The 14,243-nt window shown below is 47.0% G+C and overlaps 2 protein-coding genes across 3 annotated transcripts; both read right to left on the bottom strand.

Annotated features, from left to right (window-relative positions):
- Positions 1 to 6,268: 6,268 nt before the first annotated feature.
- On the bottom strand, positions 6,269 to 11,466 carry smpdl3a (sphingomyelin phosphodiesterase acid like 3A). Of its 2 annotated transcripts, none has more exons than XM_040161022.2 (8): positions 11,270 to 11,466; positions 10,547 to 10,760; positions 9,662 to 9,806; positions 9,416 to 9,512; positions 9,131 to 9,294; positions 8,869 to 9,049; positions 8,632 to 8,756; positions 6,269 to 7,902 (listed from the first exon to the last, which is right to left on the bottom strand). In XM_040161022.2, exons 1-8 carry the CDS (start codon positions 11,358 to 11,360, stop codon positions 7,603 to 7,605), a joined length of 1,317 nt encoding a protein of 438 aa, XP_040016956.1. In that variant the 5' UTR covers positions 11,361 to 11,466; the 3' UTR covers positions 6,269 to 7,602. The 2 variants fall into 2 exon arrangements, with proteins under 2 accessions (XP_040016956.1, XP_077949583.1); XM_078093457.1 differs by having other exon boundaries at positions 10,547 to 10,756; positions 11,270 to 11,441.
- Positions 11,467 to 12,191: 725 nt separating this feature from the next.
- Positions 12,192 to 13,850, bottom strand: LOC120808299 (fatty acid-binding protein, brain). The gene is made up of 4 exons (XM_040161140.2): positions 13,568 to 13,850; positions 13,285 to 13,457; positions 12,965 to 13,066; positions 12,192 to 12,437 (listed from the first exon to the last, which is right to left on the bottom strand). The coding sequence occupies exons 1-4, from the start codon at positions 13,638 to 13,640 to the stop codon at positions 12,387 to 12,389; spliced, it is 399 nt and encodes a 132-aa protein (XP_040017074.1). The 5' UTR covers positions 13,641 to 13,850; the 3' UTR covers positions 12,192 to 12,386.
- Positions 13,851 to 14,243: the final 393 nt, after the last annotated feature.

The raw sequence follows: 14,243 nt of genomic DNA, 5'->3' as shown, positions 1-14,243 counted from the left end.
CCCCCCGGCCGGCTCTGCACGAGACAAACTCACAGAGGACACGAGAGGAAGAGACACAGAAACTTCTTTTATCTTGTTGGGATAAAATAAGTATGATGAGAGAAAATATAATACGATGAGATGATTAAGATCAAATAAAGGTTTTGGGTTTTGTTGTAATAAAACCACATGATGAATGCTGTGAGCGGGGGAGGGACGGGGGGACGGGGGTCTTGAATGCCTGAGGGGTAGTTTTTAAAGTGGGGTCCAAGGGGAGGCAGGGTGCAGGGTGGGGGGGTCGTAATGATTGCCCTGAGCTCTGATTGGCTGGTGTTGGAGTGTTGGAGCTGAAGTGCTGCAGCTGTCATGATTTGTCTCAGTGTCTGTCTCTTTGTCTCTTAGTGTCTTTGATTTGGTCCTCCATTGGTCAACTTAAAGGGAAAAAGCTCCCACAATGCACTGCTACATAACATGATGCTCATTTACGCCCGTTTGCCGATCTATTAAGTACAACTAAAACTGTTGCAGCCTGCGACAAATCACACGTTTCTTTCTGCTTTCTGTTATTTAGCCGAACTTCACTTATCGTAAACAAGATGGAAAATAAATAAAAAAAACAATCGATGAAACACAATGTAAAAAAAGAATAATTGTACCTGTTGGGATGTTTATTTGTTAATTTAGTCAGATGATTTGGTTTTCTAAATTTCACATTTAGGTGAATAAAATATAGTTAAGATTCAAAACATCAGTGACGTCATAGAACTTGGATTTGCGGAGTGATGTTTTATTTTCTTTACCGGCTTTGTTTGAATGCATCAACACATTATTTCTGTGTTTAAGACGCAGAAGGAGAAGATACTGTGCACGGCTCCTCCTTCGTCTTCTCTGGCTCATTGGAGTGAACCAGATTCCACCTGACTGAATGAACCAAAGCGAACAATTAGAACACAATGAACTCATCCTGAGATCTTCTCCTGAGCTTCATCAGGGAGGAACAACGGCGCCCCCTGCTGGCCAGCGCCTTGTGCGGGAGGTAAATAAAGTGAAGTAAATAATGACTCATAGATATCAACAAGACACCTCACCTGTTGATTTCTAATATTAAAGAAATAAATCGATCTTTTTTTCATTTTTATTTTCGAAATGTTTTATTTGAATATTTCTTCTTCGGAAGTTTTTTATCAATATATTTTAACGTCGCACTGGTTCCCTCAAAACACAACTTCATTTTTTTCCCTCGGATTTCTGCAGAATTGTTAATTTTATTTCATTGTTTTTCTGCTTATTATAATTTTTCCATTTTTTTCTTCTGTTTTTCCTTGTTTGCAGGAAATAAGAAATGTGGCAAACAAACGTTTCTGCCTTTTCTTATTTAATTTCTACTACTATTATTCATGATATTTATTTGAAAAATCTTTTTGAAAAATCTTTCTCATTCTTTTTTTTGTAATCCCAAAATAAATTTTGGGGACGACAGGCTTTCTGTAATTAAAGTTTTAAACATGCCATGCCACAAGTCATGCATCATCTACAAAATATGCACAAATGTTTATACATTTCCAGAACCTAAATTTGAAAATTGGACACAGGAAAGTTTTAACATCCTTGTTTAATTTCTTTGTATCTTAGAATCGAGGGCTTCACAGAGGGACAGCAGATGGCAGCACTGCTGCAGCGTTAATGATTCAATTCAGAACATGACAGAAAAGAACATTTTCTCTTTACCCACAAAGACACGGAAACATTTAATGAAATAATAGCATTTTTTTATCAAGAAACGTTTTTAGTTTTTTATCATTTTAAAAATACATATTCTCTCTCTCTTAAAGAAACGTTTTCTGGCCACAACAACAGCACATTCTGTTTAAATGTATAATTTAATAAAGATGAATCAGTAAAACATGTTGAAATGATGTGAAAATAATATTAAACAATATCGACAGGGAATTTAAAGGAAAAAAGAAGTGAGGATGACAGACTTTCTGCAGAATAACCTTCCGCCTGCACCTCTACGGAGCCCCAGATGCAGCGGTTTCTCCCCTGGGGGGGGGTGGGGGGGGGTCAGTCCCCGAGGTCAGCGCAGTGTTGATCAGGTGGAATAAAAGGGGTTGTAACCCCCCCAGAGGGATCAAAGACACTGGTCAACAGGCCACACCCCTCTACCCCTCCCTTCCTGTACAGACCTCTCTGAGGGCAAACTCACTGACCCTTCAAACCCAGCAGGGGGGAGAATAAAGGGGGGCGGGGGGGGCACGGAGAGAATAAGCATGAACAGTCAGCTTGAACCCCTCGATTCCCCTCAGTTTTTTGTTACTTGTCGCATCTCTTTGTAGTTCAGTAAAGTGTGATTTCTCTCATCACGTATCACTAATATTCAGTGCTTTGATTCATCGACGTCTGTCGAGGCTCCAAACTGATGAAATCTTTATTGTTACCGATTGTTTAAAGGGATCTATGCGGTAACCTCTTTTGTCTCTGGGATAAATACGGTTGATGGTTCCTTAAAGCTGCATTCTCTGCAGTGACCAGCAGGGGGCGACTCCTCTGGTCCCATAGAAGTCTATGAGAAAATGACTCTACTTCTCTTCTGATTCATTCCCTCAGTGAACATTGCAAACATGAGTTCATGGGCCAGAAGGCCGTACTTGAGGCTTCAGAACTGCACGGTGGTTTTGCGGCTCTCCAACCACAGCTCACACACTACCATCCAAGTAACCGCGGTAACGATGTAAACTTAGCCAGCGTTTACGTTTTAATTCCTAGCCTGTAAAGTATCAACAGTATTCAGTCTGATCTCCACCAGAGGATTAATCACTCCGTCCAACGCGGTTTTTGGCACCGTGTCACACACGCAAATTCCATATTGCTCTAGTAGACGTTTTTTTTTTTTCATTGGCCGCCATCGTCTGAGCTCCATTCATGAACTTCAGCGGCTTCACAATAAACGAGCTTTGTGTTCTTGGACAATAGCTTTTACTCCAGTGGGAAAAGTACCAAGTCCCAGATTCTGGGGTAAAATTTTAATTGGAAGCGAAATACTCGACCGTGCAGCGAGACGTCGATCGCTGGCCTCCGTCCAACTCGTCCAACTCGTTCATACGCACACACACACACACACACACACACACACACACACACACACACACACACACACACAGCAATAGACTCACTAACAGTTTTAGGAAGCTCTCTAGAAAGCTGTGTTTAATATCTTTGGTCTCATCGTGTGGACACCTCGATCTCTGGACACTTCGTCCTGTGTCCTCCTTGGTCTTTGTAGTTGTTTTGTAGTAATTTGAAGGCTTTTTAACATTGCTTTGTTGTTGTTTTTTTTGCCCTTTGTGTCTCGGTGGTTCCTTTGCGTCTCTGTGTCCCGTGTGAGGCCCAGTGGGTGCGTTCAGTAATCTATACGTGCTCATCAAGCCCCCCAAAGGGAAACGGTTCACTCTTTTGGAAGCTGGAAGACTATTTGAGGCCCGACACAAAGTCTTTGCATTCAGCCTGAAGCGGTGAAACAAAGGTTTGTAGTTTGTGCGTCTTTGAGTCTTTGAAGCCAGAGACAACCGGAAAATCTTCAGATTGAAAAAGCTGAATCCTGCAAATAACGAAACTAAAACCTTTTTCTTCTTGAAAGGCCTCGTTCATTTGGGTGGTGTTTCAGATTATTTTTGGAGATGTTTAGTTTTTTCAAGTTCAAAAGTGAACTTCTTTTATTCACAGAATCTGCTTTGTTTCTTTGTGTCCTGCTGACTTTAAATAATGAACCTTTTTCTCTCTTTTCGGGTGGATTCTCGTCCAGCTCGACACATTACAGGGTGGAGCGAAGGGGCTGCGTGGCCTCTGATTGGCCGACGGGGAACTGCCTATGGTGGGCCCATACAAAGCAGTGACCGGGCCACAAGAGGCTTAAAGCAAACTTCAATCTGAGGCCGGACCCCCACCAGTGCACACACACACACACACACACACACACACACACACACACACACACACACACACACAGAAGGCTCGTTGCTGTCTCCACTCGCTGATGAAGGAGCCCATTCATGGCCGCTGACAAATTACTACTGAAGCATGAGACTAAAGACCCCCCCCCCCCTGTCTCCATTATAGACTGTGTGAGACTTGGGTGTGAGAGAATATCACACGGCGCACCAGCGGAATCAAAGGAGCTTTATGTTCTGAGCACCAACCGGACTGTTACTGTAAAACGGTTTGTGAGAATGTGGAAGTCGATTTAAGAAACAAAAACACAAACGTTTTTGGGACGAGGCCACGAAACCACTGTGACGGAGAGTTAAAGGACCTGACTCCTGCGTCCTGTTCGTTGGACCCGTCCACCTCCACCCGAAGGCGTCCTTTGGTCTCATGACTGTTGCTTAGTAACGGGATGCATTTCCTCCGTGTCTCCAACCCCTCATTTCTGTGCCGAGTCCATTCGTTTCACTCGGAGACCATTTCCCGTCTGCAAAGACACCGGCCTGAAGCGTTGAGTTTCAGCTTCAGCAGCAGAAGAAAAACGAGTAAAGAGCATTAGAATCATCGGCCTGAACAATGGGACAGATTAAGCCTTTTCTCAAGTAATGAGATCAGCTGCACAGTGATTATGGGGTTATGCAGGGAGAAGGGTGGAGGGGGGGGTTGTCTTGAAATGCGAGGCAGAAGTACTTTCGTGTGTATATATGTTCATTGGAGAGTGATGCATGTTGGGAGACCAGCGGTGACTAATAACGGCGAAGGAGGCGGGGGGGGGGGGGTCACCTGGGGTCACAGCGCCACCGCTGACTTTGCACGTGAGGACGCACCTGCAGGGACGTCCCTTGGAATGTCCCAGGTGATCCCCCTTAAAGGGAAACCTGTGAAACCATTACGCAGCGTTTCTCAACGACGCGTCCTTCTGAATATTGTCCATAAGACAACGTCCATCAACTGGATCGATGCAACAATCAGCGAGTTTGATTGTTCATCCATTTCGGCCGCGTGTCTGAAGTCTGGTGTGTTTAAAAATATCCATAAAGTATCCAGAGTGATTGAGACACGATCACACTCACCTGTCCCACAATGCATTGCAGATGTCAAACCCAAAGTATCGTGGGATTTGGAGCCAGGACGAAGCTCTTAATGTCATTTTATTACGTTTCAACGTGTCTTCAGGGGAGAAAATTCCAGCGCAGATTCCCAACATGTGGTCAGTTCCTCCGAATTAAACCACCGCCATGTTTACGGATCTGTTCAGAGCCTGAAGCGAACTCCTGTGAGACCAGTCTGCAGATAAAATCGTACTTCATCCTTCATTTATTAAGCACATGCTGACAGATTGAGGACGCAGGAAGCTTGTATGCAGTTTGGAACACAGCCAATGTTTCCTTCACGGTGGACCACTTATTGCTGCTTTGAAACCCCTCAAATGCCTGATGAAACATTACTGTCATTATCGCCTCGTTGTGAATGCACAAATAGAGACAGTCAATAGAGAAACGGTGCTCAGGTGGTGGTGAGATTAAACGATAGACACTTCGTAGCTGTGTGGGATCTCTGTGCTTCGTGGGACAGTTAGAAACGAGCCTGCTAGATATTAAAGAGAGGGACAGTTTAAAGGGATCAGACACACACACACACACACACACACACACACAGATTCCGGCTCCCCAGGAGCGGCCGGTTGGACGGCTCGACTGTCCTGACAGTAATCCTCAGATTAACTGGTTGTGGGGCACCACCAGTCAGCCACCAGTCAGCCACCAGTCAGCCAACTGGAACAAAAGCACTAACGTTTGCGGCGGCGAACACGTGGGAGACGCAGACAAACACTGAGGGGGGTCGAGCCTCCCAGCTTATGATCACGTTTGTCTTTTGTCTGCACGAGTTTCATAAATACGACTTGTTCCTTCGGAAGAGATTAAATACATTCTATTCTATACACATTATTACTTGTGATGTAAAAGTATGTATAAAACAATGGATGTGAAACCCTGAAGTTCTATATTTATACTTCAGTGTAATCGGCCGACATGAAGTTTCTTTAATTTTTTATGTTTCCTATAGTTTAGGTTGAAATTGAGATTTAAATAAAATGCAGTTTTTACAAATGGCCACATGGGGCATCGTGAAACTACTTTGTACACGTTAAACATCAATAAAAGTCACGGATCAGAGCGACCTGATGAGTCTTTCAGCAGGTTTCATGTACATGAGAAATAGTAAAAGTATTATTAAAAGTAACAGCAGAAGTACTAAAAGAACTTGACTGGGATACAAACCTTGTGCACACCACCGATGAAATATAGTTTGACTAATTATATGTTTTATTATTATTTATTATCTGGATGGAACAGATGATTACCAAATAAAAAACACAAAATCTACAGTCTACAATCTACAGAATATATATATTCTTAGAATTAAACTGCTTGTATTTTGTTTGAATAAACAGCAGCCAGCAGTCACACACACACACACACACACACACACTCAGAGGACTGGGCGCTCTAAAGCTGTTACCGTGGCGACTGAGTCCTCTCCATCGCCATGCACAGCCCCGACTCCGTCTCCACGGTTACGTTCTGTTCTGTTGGGCTCTGGGGGGGGGGGGGGGGGTGTTTAACAAACACTCACAGATCCTCAGGAACTTCCCAAACTCTCGCTCTCTTTCTCTACAACCGCAGATGTGAATAATAAATAATAAAGTTTGTGATTAGCAGCTGTTGTTAATTAGCATTTATTTTCCCTCCTGTTGGTTGTTGTTGTTGTTTTTACATTCGGGTCTTAATCTCTTTAAACTAAACTAACTCCCCCTGTTTGGTTTGTTTCATTAACTCAAAGGGTCCAAATAGACACACAATGACGTAGCAGCGCTCAACAAATGCAGTGCCGATGGGTGGAGAATCTCCGTCACTTATCCCGGTGCAGTTCGAGCTTTAACAGAGTGGCGTCCACATTCTAGGGAGGCAGAGGGGACAAAAGAGCCGGGATGGACGGGGCGTTGGGGGGCGAATACTTGAGCTGGAGGCTGAGAAACAGGAGGAGAAGAATGAGAGAGGGTGGAGGGGGGGGGGGAGACGGGGCAGACGGGGCAGACGGGGCAGGGTGAGGCGCTGAAGCTTCAGACACAAACAAGCCGTTACTGTGACTTCAGCGTCAGCAACAACTTCTTATTGGAAAAAATACACAGCAGCATCAAAGTCAACAATGAATTAATAAAACCAGGAATCCTTTGGTCACAACAACATGAAAAATAATAATGTAATTAACTAGCAGTGAATGCAATATGTGTAGATATATATTATTTTATATATATGCATATCATACATATCATCATCCGGGCATCACGGATCATCACATTCAGATTTGGTTGGAGGGGGCGGGGTCCTAACCAAGATGGCAGCTTTTAAGTTTTACTTCATAAACAGACATGAAGAACCTCAGAGAAAAGCACCCGAAGACCTAAAATCATTACATGTAGAATCTTGCATGTTTATAATCATAATCATATATAATCAGTGAGCATTTGGTCATGACGGCGTTACGAACAATTTAAAATCCCCTCCACACGCACAACAGACTGAATCCTGCACTCAGGCTGGTGTGTGTGTGTGTATGTGTGTGTGCGTGCGTGTGAGGTCACCCCCCTGCCACACATCTGGAGTAGGCCCGTCGGTCCAGGTGCATCACGGCGCACACCTGGAGCAGCTTGCACTCGCCCTCGCACGCGGCGCCGCTGTCGTAGCTGACCATGAAGTGAGCGAAGTAGCGGCGGAAGGCGTCGGCCGGCGGCAGCAGGAAGCTCAGGCCCAGCTGGAGGAGGCGGGCGGGCCGCAGGTCACTCAGTCCAAAAGCCTCCGTCATGATGTATTCCAGCCTCCAGTCGGCTCTTTGTTTCTCGTTGGCTTCCGTCAGGTTCAGAAAGTACTGCCAGAGATCCTTCAGAGGCAGAGAAAGACCACAGAGACAAGGGGGGGGGGGGGCGACGGGGGGCTTTGAGTCTTTTTGAAAGGCAGAAGCTGTTTTTGTGTTCTGATTGACGTTGCGATTAATCATCAGGACGGACGTTTTTTTTCTTCCGCCTCTTAACAGTCAGTGCAAGACGCTTTTATTTTTTCTATGAGCTCAAATATCTTTTAAAAACGTTTTACTACATTTCTTTTTACAGTGTCGGATTAAGTTCCTCATACGGGCTCGGTGGCGTCGACGTTTATTTATACACACGAGGGCTGTTATTTATAGAGATGCTCTGAAAGCCGCTTCTACTTCCCGATTAGGAGACTAAACTTCAAACTTACAAATCAGCCCAAAACAAAGTGAACATTCACTTACTCACATTCATACACTCACATCTACTTAACATTTATAAATTATACATAAACATCTTTATATATCAAGAAATTTTAACATAATATCTTAAATGACCCGTTGCATAATGACCATTTTAACTAAAACGTAACTGAAGGCATCGTGTAACTCAATTTAGCCTCCGCTAGCATTGACTGTTTAGCATAGCGTGCTACCCACTAGCTGCTAACAGCTAAAGTTAGTGTCTCTTCTCTTGCTGATTTCAAACCTCAGGTGTTTTCTTTACAGTGTAACACAATCAGGGACGAACTATGAAGATCCCACATAACTAAGCACGCATCACGTATGAGAGCTGGTCACCAGGACAGCGAAGTCCTCGGGGTCGTACAGGTAGACGCGGAGCGCCGGGTTGTTGGAGTACGGCTCCTCCACGTGTTTGATCGGCGTGACGGCCGGAGACACGAAAAGAGAAGTCAGCGGTTTGCCTGCGGAGCGGGAAAAACACCAAAACGACATCATTCACTTGCAAAGTGTCCCCTTCCGGGGGACAACCCGTCCCCCCACCTCGCAGTTTAGACATTAAGACAGACGTTCCACCTCGTGGGTCCAGCAGCACCATGACGCTGTCCCGGTGGGTGTGGCCGTAGAAATGTCCCGCGACGACGTCGCTGTGCGCCCTGAAGATGGCGACCAGCCGCTCGTTGTGGCGCTCCCTCACGGCGGGGGTGCCCCTGGCGTAGGGCAGGTACCCCACAGGTACGTGAGCGATGACGTACACCTGCAGCGCGGAAGCGAGACGCGTCTCAAATCTCAGCTCAGAAGTCAAAGGTCAGCGCACGTTCTCACTCTGCCTTCCTGCCTTCTCCCGACTGCGAGCGGCCTTCTGCAGAGTCGCCTCCAGCCACCGGAACTGGCCGGCCGGGTCCGTCACGTTCTCCGTGGCTCTGTTGGGGCCGTAGTAGAGGATGGTGTTGAGGCTGAGAACCCGCAAACCCGGCTTCGCCAGCTGGGAGTAGAAGCCGCCTGCAGCCCAGAATTAAACATAAAAAAAAAAAAACAGGACGCTTATGCTGAAAAACCGAGCGCGCTCGCGGACGGGAAAAGGCTCTCTGAGCGGTTTTGTGTCTTTTATGTCTCGCGTTACCCTGCGAGAGGGTGAGCAGAGCTTCGGGCTGCAGCCAGGGCTTCCACAGTTGGGCAGCGGCTTCGTAGATGGCGTTGGATGAGTCGGGCATCTGGTCCTGAAAAGGAATACAGCGCCACGTCATCACATGGACGTGGCACAGTTTGGACTGTGGGGGACAGACGCCACGCTGGAGACGCCGTTAGCGAAGGCTGATACATGACGAATGTACACTCTGAGTGCTTGACGGGCTTCGGGCGACGATACCTGCGGCCAGTAGTCGTGGTTCCCGAGGGCCGGATAGACCGTCAGGTTGGGGAAGTGCTGCCTGATGGTCTGCGTCATGTTACCGATCACCTGGACCACCGCGTCCGTAGAGAGCTCGCCTGCAGGGACGTGGGGGGGGCTGTCCCTGGTGGGCGAGGGACGAGGACATCGGGTATATCATTAACCTGCCTGGGTAGCTGCTTCAAACATGGAATGAAAGGCGCTCGGCTGATCAGCTGCTGCAGGGACACTAAAGGCTGGCAAACCCTCACTGACGCGTATTCACCGCATTTATTAAGCTCAGTAAACATGCAGATGACTGCAGGGAGTAAAACTGATTATTTGATGTTTAACGGCTCAGAATCCGGTGGATTTTTACGGGTATTTGGGATTAAAAGGTAATATTGGTAATATGTTGAACCGCCGTATGAACAGTCAGAGGTCGGTTAGTTGGTCACTGTACCTCTACAGTAGTGACTAAATGTGCGTTAGTCGGCGCGGTGGAAACGTCTTAAGAGGCAGACAGACGAGTCTCAGATGATCGCTCATGTGCACAAAGAAGATACAAAGTTACTGTAACTGTAGCTTTAAAAGACGTAGTGCACCGAATCACGAGTGTCAAAATAGATCAACTTTCAAAGAGCACTTTATTGAGGAAGTGAGAGTCGTTCAGAGTGACTTCACAATACAAGAGCTTCCTCAATCCTCAAGTCCAAAACCGCAAAGTGGTTCCGCATGAAAGCACACACACACACACACACACACACACACACACACACACACACACACACACACACACACACACACACACACGCTTTCTATGAGCTGGTTAGTCACACCGCTCGCTTACAGTCTCCACCCCCCCCCCCCCCCCGTGGTACCGACCCGGTCCATATGATGAAGTCTTGGGGCCGTGTGAGCGGCGCCATGTGAGCGAAGGCGGACTGGATGAGCGCGTAGGGGGAGTCGCACAGGAAGTCCCCGAACGGGCCGGCGTGGGTGGCGGGGGCCCCTTTGGAGGAGTAGCAGACCTTGGTGGGGTCGGGGGACAGGTGGTAGGACGGGTCCAGGTGGAGGTCGGTGATGTGCCAGAACCTGCCTGGACAGGTGGAGGCGATGGGGAACAGGGAGAAGGGATGAAAGAGATGAAGTGTTTTAGAAAGACGAAAACAAAAGGAGGGTTTTAAATGTCTCATAATGTCATAATGCGTCTTTGTGTTGCATTTAGTGTCTTCTGGGCTTCTATGCAACGAGGCGGATGTGTTCACTTCTTTGTGCCTGCTTGTTGTGCACTGGAAGCCTTCTCAAGTCCCACCTCATTATTATTACGTCATCAAAGCGCCGTCTTCATGCGTGTGGTGATTACGTATCACGTGAGCAGTGTGCGTTTCTCAGAGGAAACTTTTCCGACCAAACTCCGTTTTAAAATCTCTCAATTATCACGTTTCTCGTCATTTACAAATAAAAACTCAACGTTCTCAGCCAAAAAAAAACCCTCAACTTCATCAGCAACTTCTCGGGGTGAATTCGGCGCGCGCGATCTAATTCACGCTGAACGCGTCATCGCGTGCGCGTGACATGAACCTGATTGGACCGGGGTCCACTCACCTGCGGCCGGCAGGTAGCCGCTGCCCGGGGGGGCCCCCCCCACGGGAGCCGCCGCGCACAGCAGCAGAACGACCCGCACGAGATGCGCCATGTTTGTGTTTGTGTTACAGGGCGGAGATAAAGAGCAACACACACGTGACGCAGCCGACTGATTTTCTCCGCGATAAACACGGAAGTAGCCTCCGGTGGTCACGTGATTCTCAGAGTTCAGGGGGAGGGACTTATGGAGGCAGACGGTCTGCAGGAGGGGGGATAAAGTACTACTTATACTCAAATAGTCTAATTAAGTTTAACAACAAGGGCAAATAGTTTACAAAGTAAGACTTTACATGCCACACTTGTAAAATAGCCTTTGATTCAACTACCAACAAAATGTATAACTTTTAAAATGAGCTCCACTTTGACCACCTATACCATGCATTAATAATTATCTAAATCAGACCCCGGTCACTTTTACTTTAATAACGTTCCCATTGCATGTTGTTTACTTGTAGTGGTATTTCAAGCATTCCACCATAACTGGACCCCCCAAAAAAATGCAGCTGCCTGCAGCAGAATGTGAGATTAGCCGCTGGACAGACAGAGAGGTGCACACTTTTCTTTCTCGACAATTTAATTATTGTGACGCCTCAAACGTGTGTTCCGGTTGAAGGCTTTGTTACCAAGCCAAGCGAGTGTTTTCCTCTTTAGAAACCGGTCTCTATGATTATCTTTTCCTGACACATCATTTCAGTACGCACGTATGTTTGGGTGTACTGGCCCTTTAAGAACAGACTACTGGCAACGCATAACTGAATGGTCTGAATCAAATAATATCCCATGTGACAGTCACAGTGTTTCCTGTAATTTCACGTTGTCATAATGAAATGATATTTTCACTGTTACCTTCTGGAAAAGGCACACACGAGAGAAGAAACAATCATTGGCTCTGTGTTTTTTTTATTTTTTTGTTTCACACAGGGTTGCAAAGACGCTAAATTCTTAATGATGGAAATGTTTTCATATGTATAAAAAAAACATTACAAAACACGTGCAGCCTGCAGGCCGCGTTCATGCCGAGGAGGATGAAGTGCAAAGAGAAGCGTACAGTCAATAATAATGATAAAATCAGCACTTCTCAGGCCTTCTCGTAGCTGCGCACCGCGTGGATGTCTTCAAAGGTCAGATTCTGCAGAGGAGAGACGACAGTTAGAACCGAACTAACAAACTGGTCTGATGCATCTGTGCAGCTTCAGAAAGACAAACCTGAGTAAAAAGTGCTTTTTCATTTCTTAGTTCAGCAACAGATTATGAGACAGACTCAATGTTTTTGACTGTTTTGTTGTTGTTTGTAGCCGTTACACGTCTTGTTGTGTGTCTCTTTGATTTGCATTTTGCAGGTTACGGCTACAGCGGCTTTTTAAAGAATCGGAAGAGACGCATTGCAGAGTTAATGACGAACAAACACCACAAGAAACGTTTCATTTCCTGCTGGATTCACCAAATTTGAAATATTATGAAGAATGAGAGCTAAGAGGAAGGAAAAAGACACCTGTTGACAATGTCTCCATGTATGTTTTGTCTTTTATATTCCAATAATACACAACAAATGTCCACACGATGAGGACTCAGATATACCCGCTGTCCTCTTTGTACGCTGTGTGTAGACAGAGTGTGTGTGTGTGTGTGTGTGTGATCGGGGTGCGTTCCACTCACCATGACCAACTTGCCATCCTTGATCTCCCTGACGAACTTGGTCTCCTTGCCGTCCCACTTCTGGACGTGGACCAGCTTGTCCCCCTCCATGGTCACCGTGGACTGAGAGACAAAAGGAAGAGAGAGTCGTGAGCGGCGCCCGACCCACTCGAGTTCTTCTCCAACCCGTCCTCCTCCTCGTGCAGCGCGACCACAGAGAATTCACTTTCATCTTTAGGATCGTTTGAATTAAAAGACATCTGAGCCTCTGAGGGACGCTCCTTGGGGCCGTTGGCGCGGCGGCCTCGCGGGACCTTCAGAGCTCCCCGCTGCCGTCTTACTTTGCAGTTCCGGTCGTCGGCGGTGGTCTCGTCGAACTCCTCCCCCAGCTTGAAGGAGATCTCTGTGTTCTTGAAGGTGCTCTGGGTGCGGACCACCACCTTGTCGCCCTCCTGGCTGATGATGACGGTCGGCTTGGTCACGTTGCCCACCTGCCGGGTGGCAAAGCCCACGCCTGACCAGGGAGAGGGGAGGGGGAGGGGGGGTTAGATCCTCTCAACCTGTTTGCCAGAGTGAGTGTAATGAATGAAAAGGGGGGCAGAATGGAACGCGGCCGTCACTCACCCAGAGCTTTCATGTACTCGTCGAAGTTGTCGCTGTCGACCAGCTTCCAAGTGGCGCAGAAGGCGTCGACCATGATGGCGGCTTACGAGGTAACGGAGCACAACTGAGGCGAGCAGGAGTACCCCCGCGTGTTATTATTCCCGGCCTTATTATCATGCACCCAGGGGGGGCGGGGCCAAGCGTCCCGTTGGCTCAGGAGATCCCCCCCCCCGGCTGTGATTGGCTGTTCAAAGTGGGTCAAGGTCTGTCGGACCCTTGGAATGGGAGGAAAAAAGAAAGAAGCTAAATAAGCTCATTTGTATGCAGGATGATGTAATTATTCTCATTCATGGGGGAGAGGAGGGGTCCGGGGGGGGGTCCTCGCCATATCCCAGCCTCCCTCCCTCACCCCCTCCCACCTCTTCAGGGACGGGCCTCCCCGTGTGGAATGTGTCATATACGACTGCAGCGGGCGCCAGTGAGGCAGAATCAGTCTGTTTGACAGCCCTTTGTCCTAATCGCCGTTAACAACCCCCCCACACTGCAATTTGTTCATGCTCAACACACACACTCTAATTACTGTCTGTAAGTGTGTGTGTGTGTGTAGGTTCTGCTTTCTCACACAAAGTAAATGTACATTAGACTCTTCAACGTTTGCATCGCTGCAGTTTGAAAAGAAGAAACGTGACTTTGATTA

The sequence above is a fragment of the Gasterosteus aculeatus genome, chromosome 18, assembly GCF_964276395.1.
Source record: "Gasterosteus aculeatus chromosome 18, fGasAcu3.hap1.1, whole genome shotgun sequence".
Taxonomy (NCBI): Eukaryota; Metazoa; Chordata; class Actinopteri; order Perciformes; family Gasterosteidae; genus Gasterosteus; species Gasterosteus aculeatus.
Note: the sequence above shows the minus strand (reverse complement) of the source record. Positions and strands in the feature narration are given on the sequence as shown.

Bases quoted from the DNA above. Each gene is read 5' to 3' on its own strand.
- smpdl3a (XM_040161022.2), bottom strand. From the start codon at position 11,360: ATGGCGCATCTCGTGCGGGTCGTTCTGCTGCTGTGCGCGGCGGCTCCC. The intron at 9,050-9,130 runs GCAGGAAGGCAG...TCCGCGCTGCAG, and splicing joins CCGCTCGCAGTCGGGAGAAG to GTGTACGTCATCGCTCACGT. The intron at 8,757-8,868 runs GTGGAACGTCTG...CCCGCTCCGCAG, and splicing joins GGTGCTGCTGGACCCACGAG to GCAAACCGCTGACTTCTCTT.
- LOC120808299 (XM_040161140.2), bottom strand. From the start codon at position 13,640: ATGGTCGACGCCTTCTGCGCCACTTGGAAGCTGGTCGACAGCGACAAC. The intron at 13,458-13,567 runs GTGAGTGACGGC...CTCCCTGGTCAG, and splicing joins CGAGTACATGAAAGCTCTGG to GCGTGGGCTTTGCCACCCGG. The intron at 13,067-13,284 runs GTAAGACGGCAG...TTTGTCTCTCAG, and splicing joins CCGACGACCGGAACTGCAAA to TCCACGGTGACCATGGAGGG.